Genomic DNA, 23198 nt, shown 5'->3' with positions numbered 1-23198 from the left:
ATGCCTTGGATCTTGGCTCTCTTTCATGATGTGGGATGTCACTGGACAAATCTAATCATACAGGTATGGCAACTTCCTTCCATCATGCTATAGCCTGCTAGTGTGACAATCAGGCCCAGAGGCATGAGAAACAACAGGTAGGAAGCTATACGTGTGTACATGTCTCTGTGTAAGACACACAGAGGGAAAGCAAACAAACTTGATTTTCTCTGTATCAAGATGAATTTGTCTGGCCTGGCAGCAGTGAGACAGGATCCTTATTGATGCACTTATCTGATCATCCCAGCGGCTGAAGCACATCTGAAAAGACTCTCTAGAAAAGAACAGACAGCATGGTCTTTCCCTGGGGAGTTGTTGAGAGATTAGCTGTTTCTGCAAAGACAGAACAAAGTGGACACAGCAGAGTGAAAGTGCAGGAGATACAGATGAGGCTTGTGCTGCTGCAGCAGTCCTTGCACCCTTGCAGCTAGGTTAAATCCACAGCCTGTGAAATCTGGTGAGCTGGCATTAGCATTCAGCCTCTTTAAGGCACAGCTTTCTAATCCAGGTGTCACGGAGGTGCGCAGTCTTACCTGCTCAAGGAGAGGGAGAGGGAGAAGGGTGAAGAAGAGAAATGAAAATGGGATGCGAGGAAGGAGGATGCAGAAAGGACAGGCTGCAGGAAGAACAGTAAGTTTCAGGTATAAGCTAAAGCCAGTGGAGATGATGGTGTTTCCTATGAGCCTTTCTTTTTCTTAGCAGAATTAGGATGACAAAAGCCTATCTCTCAGGAAAAAGGAAATGAGAGCCCCTTTATGTTACAGGGCATTTCAGCAAAAGGTAAAAGTAGGGTCATGTTTGTAAAGCTGGACTCTGAGTGCCAACTTGGCACTTTCAGCATCAGTACCAAAGTGCAAACCCAAATGGTACTAGCTAGAATGGCTAATCTCCTCTTCTATTTTTTCAAAAATTAAGTCTGATTTCAGATTTATTGGAGGAATCACTTTGATTTCTTGTTAACGCACTATTTACCAAACATGATCTCAACATAGATTTTAAATAGCATATTCTTTACAGACTAAATACTTTTCTTTTTTTGCCTTTAGCTGTTTCTGACTTTTTAAAAAAAAATTCACAGAGCAAGCAGAGTTTGACTTTTGCTGCTTCAGATACCTTGGAGTGTAGTCCACAAACACACCACCAGCTCTGCCCTTTCAAGGGCATTCTGCCCAGAGTGCAGTGCAAAATCGCCCTAAGGAGGGCTGAATCTGGGTCAGAATCTGGCAACAAAGAGCTTCAAGAATAAATCACAACCATTTTCATCTCATTATATTTTTGATCGTCCTTTAAGAAGCAAATGTCTGGAACAATTGCAGTAAGTTCTGCAGAGGACATTGGTGAAGGTTGAGCAGAGCTATGTACATTTCAGACGATGAGTTTATGAGACACAGGGGTGAAGACATTACTCTCTTTTTGAACTGCCCATTATACCTCTATGTCTAAACATTAATTACTGTTGTCTAGAGGAAAGTGATTTACCTTAAGATAAATGTTACGGTCTGTGATCAGCAAGCTATTGCTCAGTGTTAAATTAGATTTTCAAGTTTATTTCTGCACTGCAAAACTTGCAGCATCACAGTCAAACAATGCCAAAAAGGATTTCTTGTCATTTGGCTAAAGGAAAGTGAGTGTTCCCCAGTAAACAGCTTCATTACTGAGTCCACTGACAGTACATCCAACACACAGGCCGTGTGCTGTTTGAATTGTACCTCATACATAGTTAAATACATCGTATTGCTCATTTAGCCTTCTCCTATTTGCCTGTAGTTCTAATAAGCTAAGCATTAATGCTGATTTATAGAACTGCACTCACTCAGTATGAAATTTGGCACAATACTCCCTCTCTCTCAGGACAGGCAGAGCCTGGCATAACAACAGATTTCCAGCAATTGAAGAGAAAGATTGTATACTGTCCTACCGCATTAGGCCTAGCTAATCCCACGAGCTTTCTGAACAGTATGTGGAGGTGCAGTGGATCTTCTGCTGACATTTTTCTAATGCAGCTTTTAGAAGAACTGAGTCTTGGCTCAGCTTGATGACAACAGCACGGAGCAAAATTGATAGCACTGCTCCTGGTGCTGGGCGTAGCATTGGCTGTAATGACTGCAGAGCCTCCCCAGGCATTTCTACCAGCATTTGACGCATGCTGGTCTGCTTCGGGCCCCTGCACAGCCAGCTCCCTTTGAAAGGAGGGGCAGGATCCTGCTCTGCTCAGGCTGGAGAAAGAAGCAAATCAATACCCAGATCGATGTTCCCAGTCAGCCGCTGCCACCCGCCTGCCTCTCCTCTCACAGAGGAGTTTGGTCAGGAGCCAAAGATGCAAAGGTGTCTCAGCCTCGCTGTGTCACTCATGAGCAACCACGTCCTTTGGAAGGCCACAGGGCTGCCGCGCGTGTATCACTAACAGGCAGGCTCGCCTGGTGAATCACCTGGGGAAGCAGTCAGTGCTCTTCCCCTTGGAAACATTGCCCACGTCTCCACACCAGAATGTGGTACCTGGCTGTGACGCCTGACCTAGTGCTAAATGAGTAGAGACATCCAACCTAGTTTCTTGGCAGGAGAACTTGGCTCTCATGCAGTGCTCTGCTAATGCAGCTCTTATCTCTTTGATAGCAATGCTAACTCAGTAAGAATTAGTCTGGAAATCTTTACATCGTGCTGCATTGTGCAGCACAGGTATACCTAACCCTTAGAGTGAAAAGCCAGAGCAAGCCTAGAGCAGAAGAGAATAGTAGAAGCTCCCATTTCTGCTGCCACCTTGGAGTATGGAAGCATTGTTTCCTAAAGGAGTTTTTACTTGGTTGCTGAAACATCCTTTTAACCAGGCCTTCTCCTAAGCACAAATTCAAGAAATAGAGGAAGCTGATCAGAAATGAAAATACTATCGTCAAAAACACAGTAATGTGCCTGCCCTGTGAGACACGAGAACCTCTTTAAAACTTCATTTCCAGTTGAAATTAAACCTGTGCTTCAGATGTTCCTAGACATTTACTTATTATCAGAGAATAGAAACTTTCTATATATTTACATATAAGCAACATTTTGGTTATTACTGAACTGTAGGTCAATATTATTAAAAGGAACACAAATGGAGCTTAGGTAGTAATTTTCCCCACTCCATATTTCCAAAACAAGTTTAATCAGAAGATGACACTATAGGACTATCAATTTCAGCAATGAAAGATGCTTCCAAGAATTGCTGTCATTTTATGAGTTTGCAAATAAGACTTAGCTCAATGAGTTATTTAGTGCTACCAGAGATACTCTTTGCTCTGAAATTCCTCCAAAGAAAATGGGATTATCGGTGTTCTCTTTCTTCTACATGAGAACAAATTAAAGAAATTAAAGGATTCACATCTTCATGGACAAATAAGATACAAAGCTCAAAACCATATGAAAGAGAGCATAATTTGCTTGGGCATTTTGGTAAGTGTGGTTTCAACTGAATAATTTAAAATTGTTTCTGTGTGTGTGTGTATACATCCTCCTGTTATATATGTTCTGATCACTAATGAAGTAACTACATAATTAATAATGTGAAGCTTCTCCATAGTTTTCGGTTGTTACCTCTTGGTTATTGCACAGAGTGAGACCATAGGCATGTGAAAATGCTCAGCTGAAGAGCTGATCAGAGTGAAAATTAGACCCCATTCCTGCAGCTGCCACCTATGGAGGCACAGCACTTCACTATTGTAATATTGCTTTTTGCTGTAAGATTACTTTGTTGAATTTTTATGGACTTTCAGCTGTATGAGTGCAAGATCAGTCAACTTTTCAAAATGAAAAAAAAAAAGGACCAGTATAGACTATATTCAAAGGAGCAGAATCTAGGGAAGGAAACAAGCCGTTAGTCACTCACTCACGGAGCAGAATGCTGGATGGACAAAACGCTCAATAAAATAGAACCAATAACATCCTAGTCCTGCTCTGTTTCTTACTTTCTGTTTCTCCAGCATTGTCCTTTTATGTCTGGGTGAATTTTCTGTAGGTTTTTTCATTTCTCGCACTTTACGTGGAAATTCTTCAGTCCTTTTAAATTGCATTTGCTTTGCTCCTTCCTAAAGTTTTACGCTTTCCTTATGACTTTGTCTCCCTTCAGCGCTGTCTCCCCAGTAAACGTCATCAGGTCTGCCTCCCTAATTTCCATCTGATCACTTCACCAGCTTTCCTTCTCCCTGACTATCTCCAGTCCTTTTGTTCTCTCCTTCCTAAGGAAGGAGTCTTGAGGACTTTCTTTTCCCCGTGAAGTCTCTTCACCTTCCCCTCAGCCCCTTCCATGTTTCCCTTACTCCTTTCCGCAACTCAATTTTCATCCTTTTATTTCCTCAGTACCTGTGCGTTTCTCCGTCTAGGTGCTGGACATGGAGCACACCAGCTACCCCCATGATTTGTACTTTCTTTCCTCCCCGCAGCTTTGCCAAATGTGAATTATGTAGCTGATATTTCAGTGACTTGAGGAAACATCTGCTTTGCGATGGTGACATCGCAGCTTGGTCAGGGGTGCCAAAGCCCGTGTTCAGTAACTGGCAGCAAGGACCGATACATGCATCCAGTGCTGGTAGGCAGCAAGAGGGAACAGCTCCTTGCATTGCATGGGCAGTTCTTTAGTGCCACAGGGTGGTCTGTAGTGACTGAGGAAGAGAATACCATTTCCAGAATACAACATTTTGTGTATATATGTGGTGTTGTTTGATGGTCCTCATTGTTGAAAATATTGGTAGAAAATTAGATGTGACTATCTGAGGCACAAACATCGTGCATTTTCAGTTCCCACTGTTAGTTGATGTAGTACCCTCCTCCTTCCCTCAAGGACTTGCTGATTTCTTGTCCCGACTCTTTTCTCTTCACTGTAATGAGCTGAAGAGCAGACTTGCTCTTAGCTTGACTTTATTTACTTTCCTGCTTTCTTCTCACATTTCTTTAAACTTCATTTTTCATCCCTTTTAGTATGATGACAGTGCCCAGCGCCATTACAGAAGAGGCTAAGCTCCATTAGGTTGTGGTGACAGCAAATGAGGCTTGCGTGACTTCGCTAACTGCCTGGGAGAGAAGTCTGCTTTACGCCAGCTGCTCCCAGGCCTGAGCACAGCTAAGGCAGGTCCTGATGGATCTGCAGCACCCTGGGCATCGCAGCTGCTGAGAGGTTTTCCTAGTTTCCAGGACCCCCCTGGGTAGTCTAAGCTATGGTGAGGTCTGCTTGGTCTCTGCAGCCACCCAGAACCAGTGAGGACATGGGAACAGCCTGTCTGTCTTTCCTTTTCTTTCCCAGTCCCTGGAGGTACAGGGAAGGCTTGTACAACATGGTTATGTTTCCTTTCTGTCTGTCAAGTGTCTTACCCATATGTCTTCCTGCCTGAAGAGGCATATCTGAAAACATGTAATTGTGGCAAGATTGGGCAGGGACATCAAACCAGCTGCCTCTCGTGCTTTTCTGCAGGATTTGAATTCAGATTCCTGGTCCACTTTGGATTCATGGACCTCCTGTCTTTGTCCCCTCTGCTTTGAAGATCATGCACTCTACCCACATCTAAATACTCTCCATTTTGCCCATCTTAGGCCCAAATTCTTTCCTCTCTCCCTCCTGCTTTTACACCAGTCTACGTTTACATTGTGCCTCACATTTATGCTTCATTTGTATCACTGTAAAACAGAAGAGAATCAAGCCTTACAATTGTAAACAAGAAATCCCCAGAGACACAATAGCATTCCTACCCACTTTGATTTTTTTCCTGTAAGTAAAAGATAATTGGAAAAGCCTAATTGAAATTGATCTTGCTTTTCTGAAACATTGAATGATGCTGTCCTAAATCAAAATTATAGCAGCTATTCATGTAACAATCATGAGACTGAAGAGAAAAAAGATAGATTGTCAAAACAGCTAAGAAATATTATCAATATTGTTTTGCTAGCTCAGGAAACAATAGCAGTCTTTGAGCTGCAGAGTAGTATATTCTTATTCAGATAGGTGGCTTGCAGAAATCCAAGAAATCTGTCCTGCTGTTCCCAGAATGGATAATGTCACAAAAGCTAAATCTCAGCGTGGCAGTAGCAGTGACAGCAGCCTGGGAGAGGACTCACTGCTGGCTAGATAGAAATAAGAGATCATCAACAAATCCAGCCAGGGCTGCAGAAAGGACTGATGAGAATTATGTAGGTTTCGTGTATAGAGGTGAGGATGGAGGAGAAGCAGAAGGAAGCTATCCAACCCCCCAGTCCCAAAACTGAGTCAACCCTAAGCAAAACTATAAAAGCCATGAAGGAGCAAAATTTAGAATACGTTTCTTTTTCTACTATGAAGAAAACAGAAAAGTATAAAAGACAATATTTTTAGAAAGATACTGGGCAACATAATAAGCTAGGAGACATGCCTGTGGTTTTAATTATATATGAACATTAGTACACACTAAACATCCTACAAAATGTCTTTTTAAAATGACAAAAATGAGGGCAATAACAATTCTTCATATTATTCTAAAGAGCACTGCTGTAATCTTAAATGCTTTTAGACCTGCTGCCCTAAACTAGCTGTCAATGCATGTTAGTTGAAATATTCAAAAAGTTGTTGTCATTCACTGAAATATGTGCCAAAGTAGAGCTTGCCTTCCCGTAAATGATAACTTTTAATGCTGTTAATGAAGTCATGTTCTGCTAATGCATTCAATATTTTTCTTGGAGCAAGAACCACAGCTTTCTGGATTTCAGTCTATAGTTGTGGTGCCATCCTTTTTGATTTTCATAGCTGCTTCTAAGTTGTAGAGTAGCCATTAAACTTAACAGCAATGACAGCTTTGCAAAGATAGTAATACTGTATGCTGGAGATGATTACCAAAGCCTTTATTACTTGAGTGCTTAGAAATAGAGAAGCACTGTAATGTCTAAATCCCACAAAAGCTGATTATTTTTCTCCTGAGCTTCAGACACAGATTGGGAAAATGCGTATGAATAGTAGGAAAGAAGCTGCAAAAACAGGATTGCTGAAAACATTGTTCTGGGCTAGATATCTTTATCCAACATCCTGTTTATCAGTTCTGAACTGCTAGGGACCATTACTTAAAAAAATAAAATCACTCAGTGCACTGAGTCTGTAATTATTGTTGTAGTAACTTATATGGTGCAGACTTCTAACCTCTAGTTATCTGTGCATACACTGTGAAGGAGCGAGACAATATAGAACATATATATATTTAGGATAGTAATTAATGAACAAACAGCAGAGCAATACCAAGACAAGACTTCATTCAGAGAGAATAGAGAAACCACACCTTTTTTAGAGGAGCTATGGGGGGAAGTTCATCATCCATTCACTGTAGACAAGCTCTTTCCGAATAGACTAATGCTAGATAAATGAAGGATGAAGAGTCGATCCCTCTAGGACATAAATCTGGGATTCCAGGTATAGGATGTCTTTTTAACCAAAGTTGTTGCTTCAGTCATTAAATTAGCTTTTCTTGCTATAAAGGATTCAAGGCAACACCAGCAAAACATTCACTTCTTTTGAAGTACTGGACTGCCTCTCTGACGTCTTCCATAAAATGGAATTCAAACAAAGAATACAAATATTGGCCTCTGAGCTTTTCTGAGGCAAGCTTTGAAGCTAAAGAGAAATAATCCAGGAAAGGACATATCAGCAAGAAACAATCAAAGCTGAAAAACAAAAGCCCAAACCTTCAGGCCTGATACATATATACACCAGCCTTGCAAGCCCCTATTGAGATGCTTTAATATAGTGGTCTACACCCAACTTTCCCAGCCAATACAACACCCAGAAGAGGTTTCTCATTTTGGTTATGGTGACAGGGAACTAAACCCAAGGCCAATATGGAGAGTAAATCCTCTCCAATGAAGTTTGGGTGTAGCAGCTAAACTTTAGGCAGACATGTGTGAGACATACAGCCACATTAATTTCTAGTTGACACCTGTAATTTTTTAAGACCTTGAATTTCCTGAGACTGACAAGAAATAAACAGTTAAACTTACACCTCTGGCATGCTTTGTACACATTGCGTGGACTTACTGGCACTTGCATTTTCTGTGATTAAACACGTATTGGCAGATTCACAGTCTCATATATCCATTAAAGCATAAAAGAAAAACCCTAGCATTTTTGAACTCACCAAAGTCTATTCAATACTTACAAATTGCTTGTAGCACTATGTAACTGCTACAAAGCTTGGCAAGACAGAAAAATTCCACCTACTTGCAAATTTTACACAAATGCATATTTGCTCACAGTTAGAGAGTTCGAAACATTTAATTTTACAACTGTAAGTGGATATCACTCCTGAGAGTAGTGAAAACTCCGCTTTTGTTCATCAAGTAAACCCCCTGCACCACTTAAAACTTGCAGTTTCAGAGACAGGCACAAGAGTGTACAAACTCAGGCTGGTTCCACCTACTGAAATACACATTTACTGGAAAAGATGGGCTTAGGCAACAAAATAACAGGTCTTCCTTCAAAAGGTGGCTTTACAAAAGGGAGAAGGTCTCCCCCTCTGTGGCTGGAAAGAAACGGTACCCATGAACAAGTCACAGGAAAAAGAGAAAGTCCCACCTATACAGGGTACATCCACAGCTATGGAAAAGAGCTCTATACAGCAGTCAGAGTTCACTAGCCCCTCTCTTTCCTCTTCCATCTGCCAGGTGTGTGTGAGAGAGACAAGGGCCTCAGTTAAAAAAAAAAAAAAAAAGAAAAATGAACAAGCTATTGTGTTCATGCAGGAACTCCCTTAAAAATAGCTTAAAACAAGCATCTGCTAGCTGAATGTTTTAGCAATCACTATAGCCATGTATTTGATTCTCTGGAGACATGTAGCTGTAATAGCTGAAGACAGCAAAGAAAGCAGGATGGGTCACCAGAGGGTCAAACATTTCAGAATTTCATTAATATTTTCTTGTTCTAATATGAGACTCCCAAGTTAAAGATTCTCGTTGTGCTAGTATAAAGCTTTTGTTTAGACCGATGCACCTGTGCTACTGAAAGTTAAGAAAACTGCCTTTGACACCTCTTGATGTTGAGTGCTGTTATAAAATGTACATTTGATATTTACTACTCTTTTCAGTGAAGTTACAAGCTCTCAAATTACATTAGGTTTATAAATTAAGAGAAAGTGAGTATATGATGTACACCAATAAAGTGAACTTCTGCAGATGAAGTAATAAGAAATTCTTACCCAATAATTACCCAATATTTGAAGTCCCTTGGAGTCACCTTCAAGCAGTCAGGGAAATAGGAAAAAAAGCAAAGCCCTTGTGATAATATTATTATATTCTCTCATGAGGAAGGGACTGGCTGGGCCATTCAGAAACTCTCTAAATTAAAATCTATTAGTTCTTGCAAAACAAACAAACAAAGCAACAAACAAACCAACAGCAAACAAAAGAACAACCCAGAAAAACCCACCCCCCCAAACTTAGAGGATCTTACAGAAAATGAAGACCCCAACTCTTTCGGTAAAACAAACAAGGGTGATTGGATTGCCCAAGAAAGACCTGGAGAAGTCAAAAGACTAGCTAAGAAATCACTGTTCCAGAGAGCATCCTGTGCTACTCTTTAAAGTAAGAACCAAAATCTGTAACTCTAAGGTTAGAAAGAAAGGATGTTTGGAAATTGTAACACAGTAGAAAGAAAATCACACCCACCTGGAAGATCAGTGGAGACTGTCCCCCTTTTTGAAGAAGTCAAACGTGCCCAAGACCTGGTGGAGGTTACTGCTGCAGCCACGCAGGAAAAGGAGCTGCAGTGAGGGGAGGTGAGGGGTAGCAGAGACGTTAACGGTAAAGGGCAGTGGGAAGATCAAGATTAAAGATAACTCTGGGTGGCAAAACATCTCTCAGCGCACCAGCCCAAACTGGAAAATCTCGCAGACTGAACCCCTACATCACAGTGCACAAACTGGTAACAGTTTCTGTCTCTTCCTCCATCCCCTTTTTTAACCACAGTAGGAGTGGGCAGAGACTTGATGTGATTAGATCACAAAAAGGGGACCAGGAAAGGCTTCCCAGAGCCAATAGCAAAAACACCCCAGCTGCCAGGCACCAAACTGTCGTGGGTGCACAACTCATGATGGTGCTGTCTCTGGGCCATGATGTGAAACCCTTGGAGGGGACTATCCCAGCTCACTGCAGGCAGCGGGAGAAGCCTTCGCTGTGACTTTTCCCTCTCCTGCTTTCCTGGTGACAACATCAGTGCTATAAACAGCGCTGATTTGATTGATATGAGAAAAATAAAACCAACTGCTTTATCAAAGGAATAGTTTTATTAAAATCTTGAAATAATGAAAAAAGGTTATTGGAAACCATTTTCTTAGAGGAAACCATAAATTTGGCTAACCTGATCAGCCAGAGCATCAGGCTGCACTATCTAGAAACTGAAAACTGGTGTTAAAGAGCCAGACGGTTAAAGAGCCAGACAGATGGCACTGTAGTAGACGTGGATTCACTGGGCTTTGGGTCTTTTTATCTTCACTTGTTGATGACTTTCTCGATGACTTGACTTTCAGCTGAGTTCTGGATTGGCACAGAGCAGCTCAGAGAACTAGCATCCTTAAATTAAAGAAAAATAATCTGCAATGTAAATGTAATTTAGGCCATGCTCCCCATCAATGCTTTTTATATATTCTGGCTATGGGACAAAGGCTGTTTTTCATGCTGACTCTACTGTATGACTACTCTCTCCTGTGCTAGAGCCCTTCTTGTTGCCCTTTTATCTATATTATGTTCACCGTAGCTACTGAAGATTACTGACCTGTACTTTCAGGTAAGATCTGAAGCTGGAGCAAAATTTAAAGCTATGCTATCAACTGCAGTGTAACTCAAGCATGTTGCATAAGTGGAGACATTAGGCTCTAGTGTTAGAGAAGGATCAGAGCTTACAGCCCTGCAAAACACCATTTGATATGTGCACTGAGTAAACATCACACTATTTCTCAGCTGGCTGATTTGCTAATGTGGAATATATATCACTAAAATCAGTGGAAGCGAAGTACAGACTGCTGGAGCCAGGTAGCCTGAATTGGATGACTTCACAGAGCTGAAGCAAAATTAAAGGCATCCAACCAAAGGGATATTCACTGAACACACACAGAGTTGCCAAACCTTCAGCTGAAGGTAGGCAAGTTTGTTTTTTATTGCTTCTGGGTTTCCACTGCTTTTCCTTTCATACTGTAATACCTGGCATCTACTCAATAGGTTAAAGCACAGGCGCAGTCTTTGTAACTGCTGAACATGTAATGAGAACATGTAATATTTCACCCTGCACTAACCTCATTTCATTTAATTTGTGTCATCTTGATTTCTATCCTGTGACTTTCATTTGTAGAAGACTCCTCTATGTTCTTGATAGATTTTCTGATGTGGAAATACCTTTCAACTGCAAAGCTGTCCCTTTGGATTGCTTCTTTCTGTGGCGAGTTGTTTCTGATGTGTCATTGCATGGTGGTGTAGAGAGAGATGTCATCTTTCTGAGAATTCAGAGTGACAACAAACACTCATATGAGCTAAATTTTTAATGTCTGATCACACTGCTGCTGATAGAGTTAGGCACTGAAAACAAGCTTAACTTCCAACATACACATAGACCATGGACTGATATGAAGAAAGGCAACATAGTCTTTTGAAGCGTTGCAAAGGCTTCATGTTTGGGCATGTGCCAGAAAATCTATACTGATAGTTAAATTAACATTGATATCCCCATGAGAAATATCCCAGCTAAGTAAAATTCTGACTCAATGTTACAAGTGTTAGTTTTCCTAGGACCTTAAATAGTAACAATGCTAGTATTTAGTTATACTTGCATTACAAAACTTATCATGGTTTTCAGAGTAATTTGAGTCTATCATTAAATACCATCCATAAAACAGTATTAAAAACAGAATTAAAGTGCATTTTTACTAACGAAGGTCGTCATGTTCCTACCTAACTGCTAGTGGAGAAACTACATTACAATCTATATATCCATTTCAAGCATAATACTTCAACTGATGATATCAATGTGAGCTCCACAGTAGGAACAAAGCCAGAGTATGCATTAGAGATTGCCACTTTTGATTAAGATTCTTTGAGTAGTCAGAAAGAAACATCTTGCTTTCTAACTGAATCTTTTACAATTTGAATAGGTTGAAATTTAATACAGGCTGTTTCAAACTTGAGCTAGCCTGATGAAATATGGATCAGTTTAAGAATTCAGAAGACCCTAAACGTATTGCAGACATCAATGCATTCAGCTGCACTAATCACCTCCAGCGCTTTTTGCTGAGCACTTGCAGTAAAACTGCTTTTTGTACAAATGAACTTCATCTTTCAAACTGTCCGAGGTTTGTTCAAAATTACCTTCAAGTGCGTGTTACGATTTCTTCTGCAGCTTTTTAGTACGTTGGCTCCCCCTCCTGTTCATTTGGTGTAAACAATAAACGGATCAAATGGTGCCAGTTACAGAAGTTTTCTCAGCACTCACCATGATTGCTTTTTGGAAGCACGTGTTTGAGGCTTACAAGAAAAGACTATTTCTCAGGTATCCCTGTGAAGGACACAATCCTTGTTCAATACATAAGAATATCTGGGTCCAAGACAGTGGTGCATACAAAATAATACAAAGACATTGTGTGAAGGATAGTTAAAAAAAAAGAATCCTTTCCAGTGAATTAAAAAAAAAAAAAAAAGATTTTAAACAATGAAAAAGACAATGAAAAAGGCCTTGCAAGTAAAGTCATTACCTGGAAACTTCAAAAAAACAGTCCACTACAGAGTTAAGAGATGTGTAAATGAAAGAGTACATTTGAATAATGAAGTGCAAGAAGCTGCCTGCAGTTCAACCAATACAAAAGAAGTATAAATTGTAACAGTAACAGGTAAAATGAAGAAGAGAAAGACGAGATGGGTCAGCTAACCAATGACAATTTGTACATGAGAATCAGAATTAAAATCAGTCACTATAGCAAAATTCTGTGGAGTTGAAAATGTGGTACCTTTCCTTTAGAAATAGCACTGGGAAGAACTCCAAATCTAATATGAATAGCAGGTAAACTGACAGAATAATTGGAAATAAAATGACAAGGTCCATAAGAAACATGGTAAGAGATGTAGAAACCTGCTTTCCATTCCTCTCTGTTCTCCGAACAATGAATCAGCAGTAGAAGGAGAAATGCTACAAATGCTTTCAGGGAAAGGCTGCTTACAGTCAGCATAGGTACATTCCTGCAATGAAACCTGGGTGAGAGCACCAGGTTCTTGAGGGTGCATGTAGGTGACACCAATGATATTTTTAAAATTCAGTGTATGTGGTGCATTTTTCCTACTTGTCTGGGAGCACCACACATCAGGGAATGCCCACATCATCATGCTGCAGCTCACAGTAAAAAAATCCTGAGATATATTGCAGGTAAAAGCCACGTAAAAATCTTACCTGCTTTAGTTAGCTTTATTAAAAATTATGTCGCATAGATTAAGAACCATCAGACATCTTAAAAAGAAATTGTCACCAGACAGTCATGACTAAATGGGGACATCAGCAGCGAATTTCTGCAGATTATGGTAAGGATGAGAACACTACTCAATGTTTCCATCAACAGCTTTTGAGTGCTTATGACCAAAAGAGTGGCAGTGCGGTAAAACGGGGACAGCACAGTCGTACATTCAAAAATATCTTTAAACACATGGAGAATGAGGAAGGGGAAGATGCATCTGGAAAGTGGGTGATTCTGCAAGGAACAAGGCAGGCGCTCACATTGCCTGAGCAAGCTGCAGTGAACAGCGTTAATGAGATGTAAAACCAGCAGAGTAATGACTTCTGATCTCCACTGCCAGGTTTATTTTTATCCAAGACTGTTTAAAATTAAATGCATAAACAACCTGGAAAGAACACACCTTCTCCCCTGCTCCAAGGTATGTGTTTTGAACATTATGCTATAGTTAGCTCCTCCTTTGCTCATTTTCCTTCTGGCTCTCCTTTTGCATAATGACAGCTCCAACAGAGGTATAGAGCATCTTCTTCCCAGCACACACATTCAGTTTGGTGGTTAATGCAGCCTCCTGGAAATTTGGGGATGTGAATCTGTATCCTGTCACAGAAGCAAACATGTCATCCACGTCTCTTACCTCCCGTGAGACCTCTAACCAGAAACTAATTATTCAAAAGGTGACCATCATATTTTCTGTATTTCAGATCAAAAGAATGATCCTGGAAAAAAAAAACATGCAAGCACTTACATGCAAGCTCTGAATCATGAGCAGATGGCAACAACTACCTGGAGTCCTGACTCAGCCATTACAGTGCTGGAAAGGGACAGGATTTCATACCCTTTCCAAGTTTTTAGGGTGTGTTTTAGATAAAGACAAATGACGAGGCTTACTACTGAGGTAAATGTGTGCACTTTAATGGCCTTTGATATATATGGGGACTAGAATATCTAATAGTTCTTAACTATTAGCTGTTTAATTTCTCTTCTCCCCCGTAAGAGAAGTACAATGTATCACGTTTTGGATCACTGATACCGTATTTTAAACCAAAAAAGGTATTACATAATCCCCCACAAGAGTAAGAGTAAAAATCTATTAAAATGAACAGATCTTTAACTGAAGCAATTATCTACAATTGCATGGATGGCTACAAGTGGAACTTTCCCAAATTTAGCTGTTTGTAGAGTGATTACACTTGAATTGTTAAGACTAAATAAAAAAGAGATTCTGTATCACTAAATTTCACTGGGATGCATAAATAACAACTTCTATAATTTTAAAAGTATCCTACCTGTTTAATTTTGGTTTTGAAAAGTCATACTGTGAAAAAGTGTACTTTTGAATTTTACCTTTTTCCCAGTCATTATTGACATTGACAATCTTCATGCATTTGCATAACTACATGTGAAAATATTACAAGATCAGTTTTAAAGGTATGCCCCATCAAATCTGTAAACTCATAGCCAAGAACCATTTTTATGGGACAGTGCAATGTTTGGCAATGGTGCCTTGATTCCCTAATTTGGAACTGTAAAGGAACTACTGAAATACCACATCTAGACTGATATCACTATCAGAAAGAAAAACACTAAACTTGCTACTTCATAAAACAAAGGCAAACCCACTCTTCCTACTCTATACAGAAATCAAAGAACTAAAGCTTGATTCCTCAACCAATCCAGACACCTCCCTCCCACCCTCCAAAAAACCCACCCAGGCACTTGCATTAACACTTACCTCAGCAAGTGATGATCTAACCTTCTTCCATTTCAATACTCTTACTTTGCTGATCCACTAGTAGAAATACTACAGTACTGCATTTGTCCAATGGTAAATGGCTGCTAGTTATCTACTACAACAAATCTTACAAGCTGTTGCTGTCTAACGCTGCATATATAAAGATTAAATTTTAAAGGTCAGAAGGGTCTTTGCCCTAAAATGTAAACAAGGGTGCATCCCCAGTCTAGAATTAAAAAGTTCAATTTCCTCCATCTTCAGTGGTATAAGGTGCACTTGTCTTTGTATCAAGGTCTCTGAGGTACATGGATAGAACAAGCCAAGCTAAATTGTGTCCCCTACTTACTTTGGACAAAGGATCACTCCGCTTTCTCCTGAAGGAGTTTTTCTGATGCTGGGTAACTTTTTGTGAATTGTTGCCTGTGCAGAATTAAATGCCACTTCACTGCAAACCCCTCTTCTCTACAGTCTGTTTCTTCTCCAGCTCAACTAGGGAGGAAGAGCAGCTAGGAGACGACAAAGTTTTTTGTCATCTCGTAAAGGCACAGACAGAACAGAAAGTGTCACAACTCTCTCCATGCAATCCACTGTAATCATTTCAGAAGACTGCAGAGCTGGGTAAGGTTACATTCTGTATTTACGACTACTCTATCAGAGTTTTAGCACAGTGAAAGCTAAGTTCTGCATAGCCATAAAGGTGCTATGATGAACATCACTTCTGAAAATCAGAACAGTCATTACTACAACTTGAAGGTATCTCTTAACAAGCTTTTAGTAAAGAAGCTGCTGTTGGTTAAATCTGCCTTTTCATTTACAGGAAATGCTGCTTGCACATTTAGTTTGAAAAAGTCACAAAACATACAGCAGCAACCACTGACACAACTTTTTAGTAATCTTAATTCTTTTCACTCTTTAATTCTGAGTAACAGGCCTTTGCAACTCAGTCTTTAAGCACACCATTCTACTTGACATAATTCAAACTCAGCCAATCCTACAGCACAGCTACAGCTTCCAAGCTACTTTGAGTTTTCTCCCGTCTCACTCAGGAAATGCAGCAAAAGTGCTGTTAAAGAGAACACTGGCGGAAGAGCTTAGCTTTGCTAGTTCTAGTCCAAAATACTTTCTCACTTTGCCACACTTGTAAGTACTTCTCAGATCAACTCCATTAACATTTACTTTTTTTCATGCTGAGCTTTTCCTTGTTTCCTAATGATGTAAAGCTGGACGCCCAACTTCTCTACATTCCCACTGTTTTTCACTTAATTTCAGACACATACAGCAAACAAGACTTTTAATTTTTTTAATTTACAGTATTGATTGCTCTGAATTATGCCTTACTGTTGGTACACAGTAAATACATTCATCTGAACAATTCACTTAGTATGAAAAAATGCAGTTAAAACATTAAAAATACCACTTTACACCGTGCGAAACAGAACCTTCAGAAGTAATGACATCAGCTGCACCCAGGCACAGAGGAAGACTGTTTCCTTTTAGTCTACCAGCACATTCATTCCTGTACCCCTTCATCTGAAATTGCCTGTAACAGTAGATTTTAGGTGAATGCTTCTACTGAATTAAGAAGATTTAATAACTCTCAGCTTGGTCTTTAGCACTTGTATTTCCAGAACACGATGTTGTTCTGTTCTCTTCATTACACTAAGAATGGCTGTTTTCGGAAGATTTACTGAACAGAGGATTTCAATAACATTTAAAAAACTGAAGATGTTTCTGAAGGGGAGTTATACTCTACTGGTGCATGCAGCTGTCAAAGTCTGGATAAATTAGGTAACATGCTTCCCCTAGATAAAAGAAAAGTGGCTTGGCACAACTGCCATTTCACAAATCGTACTTAAGTCAGATGAAATGCATCCTTATTGCAAGCTTTAGACAGATTAATATATACCACAACACCTAGCACTGATTAAATTTAGAAAAATATTATCTTGGGTTTTTTTTTTTTTTAGCCTTTGTTGCTTTGGGGTTTTTTTTAAAAAATCTTTAAAGTAATGTAACAGAAGATGTATTGCAGAAGATGCCAAAAACCACCCTGCTTTTTAATCCGGAAGAATTGGGCTGTCAAAGCTATTATGCTGTTGACAATTACTCATTTGATTTATAGGGCTTTTTTTTAAAACAATGAAGAGGCAGGAAATGTTTATTTAATTTTTTTTAATTCTATGATCAAGAATGACTGAACATTATAGCCATTTAAATCAACCCTATTACATAGTTTCCATTAAGTTAATGGCTGCCAAACAAGCGTGTACTTGGGTGACCCACCATGAGCAACGTTATCTGATGGGTGAAACTGATTTTAAGGTTAGACACAGTACATGTAAAAATAGAAAGTTTAAAAACCAATCTCATCACAGACATTTCCATTGCCATCTCCTTTGTGAAATAAATAAGGCAGCAGATAACTTTTACTTTGATGTGGCATCTTTGAGGTATGCTATTAAGTCTGCTCTCTCAGACTTCTTCTTAATACCCGCAAAAATCATCTTTGTTCCTGGGATATACTTCTTTGGATTTTCCAAATACTCCATCAGAGTATCCTCACCCCAGATGATACCTAAATAGAAGAAAAAAAGGATAGTTAGTGACTTTAAAATAACAAACACATTTACATTCTGGTCCTCCATATTATCTTACTTTTGGCCAGACTTCAGTAGTTCTAGAACTATCACTGAGAACTGAATATTTTTGTCCCTAGTAACTCAGAAGAGCAGCTTTAAGTTCACCTTTATTCTTATTAGCATCCGTGTAAGAGAAGCCCTCAGCTTGTCCAGTCTTGCGTCCAAATAGGCCATTCAGGTTGGGTCCGGTCTTGTGCTTGCCTCCCTTTTCAACTGTATGGCACTGGGAACATTTCTGGACAAAGATCTTCTTGCCCTTTTCAATATCTCCCATTTTCAGTACTAGACCAAGAACACACACAGAGGTCAGTGTCGCAATTTCAAGGTCACCTATTCAACAGAAACTTTAAAAGCATCCTGTCGGTTTACAAAACCATATATATGGCCCATCCGTCTAGTAATTCTCCAACACACTTTCTATCCACAAGCTACAGCTCCTGGGTTTGAAGACTAGCATAGAGTCATTAGACCACATAAAAGGTATCGAAGTGATAAACACGAGCAGGAAAAACCTCCCCTCAGCCAAAGTAATTGCCCCACCGCTTTTAAACAGTATGGAGATAATTTTTGAAGAGTAAATTGAACGCAACTGGCATATATAGCTTGTATATCTATAATAGGAAAGCTTCCTAGTCATCAATCATCTTGTATAAACGGACAGGACGGTTTGCATGTTTTTCCTTTTCAGCTGGAAAAGCGCACCAGCACTACCAACCACCACCTTGGAAGGAGCCCAGGGCGGCAGGCACCAAGCTGGCCCGCTCCCCTCTTGCCACGAGCCGGGATGCCTCCCGAGCACCCGCCCGCAGCAACGCTATTTGCACGCGGTGTGCCGAGAGCACCCAAGGGCAACCGCACCTCGCGGCTCCAGCTCTCCCTCCGCGGAGGCTGACCTTGAGGCGGGGAGCAGGCTCCCGGCGCGGGGGGACCCTCCAGGCAAGCGGCGCGACCGTGGCACGACCGCAGAGCGGCGGCTGGCGCTCTCACCCCGCAAGGGCGCGCGGGCCAGGCCGCGCCACACCCGACCTCCAGCGGCCACCGCCAGAGCCCGGGCCCCCCTCCGCCCCCCAGCCGCCGGAGGTGGCGCCGCTAGGCCCCGCGGTGACCTTCGCCGCACCCCGGCTACCTCCTTAGGCCGCGGCCCCGGGCTCCCCGGCCCCGGCCCGCGGAGACGGGAAACACGTTCTCAGGACTACCGGCAGCGCCTCCCGGCCGACCTCACCGCCCCGTCCCTCACCCCCTCCCGCCCGGCTGCCTCACCGACCCCCCCTGTGGACTAACGGTCCCGCCGGGCCACGGCGCCAGGCCCAGCCCGAGTCGGGCGCAGGGCCAGACCGCGCGCGCGGCTGCCCCGCCGGCTGCTGCCCGCACCTGCCTGGCCGGCCGCCCCGCTGACGCTGCGCCCACGGCGGTGACCACAACCCCGGTAACTCCCGCACCGTCCGGCGTCTGAGCCCAAGGACACGCCGTACTCCGCCCTATGTAAGCCGGTGTTGCCGCAACCAAGCTACGCCGGCACTCGGCCCACCCTTCCCGACGTGACAACCAATCAAGTGCCGGTCCGTAGACCTCTGATTGGTTACGGCGTCTGTCCGCCAAGGTGAACGTCACGGCGCTGGAGGCTAGCGGGGTAGGTTGCGACAGGCGGGCCCCGGGCTTCCTCCCCCTCCCTCTCCCTGCGGAAGGGCGTCAGACGTAACTCTGGTACGTAAAGAAGGACGGGGCGCGCGGGAGCGGGGGGCGGTGGGTTCCGAGCGCATGCGCACGGCGGAAGGCGAAGCAAGGGTCGCGCGGCGCCCTGAGCGGGCTGCGACCTCAGCGGGCGGTTCGGGCGGCCGCGTGGCGGCGCGGTGGGCGGGGCCTGGGCCGTGACGCAGCCGGGAGCCACCGCCACCTCCCCCTCCCCCACCCCTCCGGCGCTGTGGCGGCTCGTGGCGCCGGGGCTTTCTGGCACCTTCCAGAGGCGAGGAACGGAGCCGTGAGGCGGCCGGAGCTTCTCGTGAGGTGAAGCTGAGGAAGGTGCTGCCCCGCCCCACCCCTCCACCCCCCCCGTACGTGCCGTTGAGTTTTAAAAACTTCTCCAGGGGAGCCTGGGGAATAAAAGAGGTGGAAGTGTCGCAGGTAGCAAAAGTGAGGCTAAAACCCTCCAGGCTTGAGAAGGGCCAGCCAGGAGCGCTAAGCCGGTGTGCCGCCACATGGAGCTGGAGGGGGAGCGGGTGCGCCGTTGGATCCTACACCTCATGTGGGATGCTGAAAATCATACCATTGTGAAGAAGATGAGAGTATGATGGAAGGAACCGCTACCAGGAAAGAAGATGCCCCAGATGTCTTCCCACCAGGCTGAGCAGCGTTGTGGTGCTTGAAGAGGATGTGTCAGTATCCATACGTCGTGGACTTCTAAACAGAATCTAAATAATGAATTTCAGGCATGACCGCCATCTCACTCTCCTTGGCAAGGAGGAAGAAGAGCTGTTAAAAAAGCCTAGTGTAATAATGTCCAGTGATCAAAAGGCAGTGATCACAAGAGGTGAACTGTTTGCCTTAACTATGGAGATTAAAACTGTGAGAATTTCCCACTGTCTGGCATTGGAAAAACTTCTTTTCCTGTGTGTGCTTTTATGCTACGCTGGAACTGGTGTAAATGTGCTTCTGTAATCGCCCTGTGGAGCAGTGCTTATCTGAACTGCTAACATGAAGCAAGAGGGAATGAAGACAGGGTAAAAATACATCAAAGGTTCCTCTGATGGCAGAATTTTGCAGATAATTCATAAGAATATTCAGCAAATTATCACTTCCTAGTTTGGAGAGAACGCATTGTTTTCCAGTGCTCATGGTGTCTAGAGCATGACACATACGTTTGTGCAGTTTCTACATTTCATCACAAGGTATATACAAAATGTTAATATGCTCCTAAACTTTAATATTTAACACTGTAATCTTCTTGACAGTACACTTACCACAATAAAACTAATTTGCTTATGATATACAGCTAAATTCATATACTTCATGGGGAGTGAGGTAATATACGTGCAATGGAACCACTTTAAATTGGCATCTTGACTTCTGTTGTTGCCCAACTCAAATGTCAAATCATGTTCGACTTGCAGAATTATGAGGTTGACTGGAAAGATACTAGTTTAAAAACTAAAGGAATTCTCTGTTTCTTTTATTTGCTGTTTGGTTTTGAACCTTCATGGTGCACTTCATGTTTTTAGACTTTTTACCATGATTGTAAGGACTGTAATTTTATTTAGTAAGGCTTTTGTGTCTTATATGATTCCAGGAGCCAGATGTATGTAACTTAATATCACAAGACTCGTGATAAGAGCCCTGGTCTCTCTTATCTTTGAAAGAGGAAGGAGCTGAAAGTACCTTTTAAGCTGCTTTAAGAAATTACAGTGTAAATTCTTAAGCTTCTAAGCACTTGATGTGGACTGCTGCCCACTGACATCCATTCAAAGGTTCTCCCTTTCTTCACAGAATGCAGACTTCAAGCATCTGTAATTTCTGTTGGATGTTGCCTTCTAAATATGTACGCTCCATACTGAGCATTGCATGTTCAGCTTCATGGTTAACCCTTCTGATGCACGTGGAGGGACATTGTAGCAATGTTATTTTAATTTTTCTCCAGGAAGCTTTTTTTGAAAACTGTGTCTTAATTCAAGACAGTTGAATTGGTTTTTGTTAAACTTTTGAAATAAGGAAATAATGCTCTCAGGGAAAATACTGAACCTGTGAGGTTTTCAGCGCTAAAGATTAGTATAGTAAAAAGCAGTCTGTAAAATGAACTGTTGTCTTCTCTGCCTTACACCTGACCATGCAGATGTCTGCTGTGTGAGTGACTGCCAGTAGTCATGATGTAATACCCTTTCATGAAGGTGTAAATTATACAAATGGAGTATTTGTGGGTTTGCATACTTTATTGTTAGTGGAAGCAGAGTTTCTGCCTAATATGGAAATATACTAGTTTAGATGATGTGTTTTCACCAGTAAGAAGATGTCTCTCGAATGGAGAGGACTTGACTTACTTGTTTAAGCCCTTTTGGGCATTACTAAGTGTGAATCTGGAGCAACACAGTGGTAAGAACTGGTCTGTAAGTAAAGTAGAAGATGCAGGAGGGGAGGTTGTTCGAGGTGCCCAGTGTTTTACTTTTTGAAACATTCTGCAGTAGGACAGACTAATAGTGAAATTTTACCCTTCTCTGCTGCATATAGCATCTGTAGTGTATGTTACGTGTGAATCCTGCACGTCGTATGACTTCCTCTGTAGGACAGGATATGTTGTGGGACTTCCAGAGGCAATGCTGAAGACAAAGTCATGGCTTTTCTAGCTTTCTGGGTTTGAATTGCTGGAGTAAACTAAAATGACTTAGAGCGCATTTTCAATGCACTATTATTTTCCTACGTGTATTAACATTCATTAGACTGTTTGCCTTGATGTGGTTTGCCTAGAAGTTTCGTATTTTAGTCTTTCAGTTATTCATTGTGGTTACAGCTGAAATACCTTTGTCTTTTTACTACCTCAGACCATTACACACTGGAACAATAGGTATTTTGCAATCAGAATTATTGCTATGTAATTCTGTCCCGAAGGAAGGAAAAATAAACCAAATGTGTGAAGTCCAATACTAAAGGAAACATGGCAAAAGAGCCACCCAGTTCTCTTCAAGAGGTACATTGCAGATAAAAGAAGACAGATGGCCTTATGGGCCTAGACTGGAACTCAGGAGAACATGAGGTTTTTTTCTCAGTTCTGTGATAAACTTCTTGTTTGGTCTTTGACAAATACCTTAGAACCCATTTCTTGTGTTGAAATCCTAAGAGATTAGGTGCTTGAGTACCTTGGCCTCTCTTCATCCTCTTACCATGTGGAAGTGAGCCAAGCCTGAGCTGCTGCTAGATACCAGCTAACTGTGCTAGTGTTGGTGAGTCCGTGATGTGTGCTGCAGTCACGGTGGTGTGAGCTCGTTTTAAGAAAGAACTTGAGTTATGACCTGAGTCATAAATCTTACCTCATCGCAAAGCAGTACTGACTAATTTGCACCATTATGATTTCTGAATTGTACTGAAGCTGTTCAGAAGACCTGCTTTTTCTTGTTTTTATCTTTGCCTTTGAAATTGTTCAGGAGAAAGGTATATCTCTGCATAGTTTTTTCAAAGCCTGGTTTATCAACATGAAAGAACGATTCTGGACTGGGCTTGAAAAATTCTTAATGCTAGGATCCTTCAAAAATATTCTGGAGGGGCTAACATATATGCTTTGAGGGTTTGTGGTGGGTTGACCCTGGCTGGACGCCAGGTGCCCACCAAAGCTGGTCTATTACTTCCCCT

The 23198-nt window shown here is 41.9% G+C and overlaps 1 protein-coding gene and 1 long non-coding RNA gene across 2 annotated transcripts; both read right to left on the bottom strand.

Moving 5' to 3' along the window:
• Positions 1–10276: 10276 nt before the first annotated feature.
• On the bottom strand, positions 10277–12679 carry LOC127013304 (uncharacterized). The gene is made up of 3 exons (XR_007766064.1): positions 12367–12679; positions 11401–11498; positions 10277–10581 (listed from the first exon to the last, which is right to left on the bottom strand). It is a non-coding gene; the product is annotated as an uncharacterized LOC127013304 (long non-coding RNA).
• A 3835-nt stretch (positions 12680–16514) lies between these two features.
• On the bottom strand, positions 16515–19320 carry LOC127012820 (cytochrome c). Its single transcript, XM_050891202.1, has 3 exons — positions 19239–19320; positions 17973–18149; positions 16515–17803 (listed from the first exon to the last, which is right to left on the bottom strand). The coding sequence occupies exons 2-3, from the start codon at positions 18139–18141 to the stop codon at positions 17655–17657; spliced, it is 318 nt and encodes a 105-aa protein (XP_050747159.1). The 5' UTR covers positions 18142–18149; positions 19239–19320; the 3' UTR covers positions 16515–17654.
• Between the last annotated feature and the right edge of the window lie 3878 nt (positions 19321–23198).

The sequence above is a fragment of the Gymnogyps californianus genome, chromosome 2 (assembly GCF_018139145.2).
Source record: "Gymnogyps californianus isolate 813 chromosome 2, ASM1813914v2, whole genome shotgun sequence".
In the NCBI taxonomy this organism is placed as follows: domain Eukaryota; kingdom Metazoa; phylum Chordata; class Aves; order Accipitriformes; family Cathartidae; genus Gymnogyps; species Gymnogyps californianus.
The sequence above is the reverse complement of the archived record's forward strand: the minus strand, read 5'-3'. Positions and strand labels throughout refer to the sequence as shown.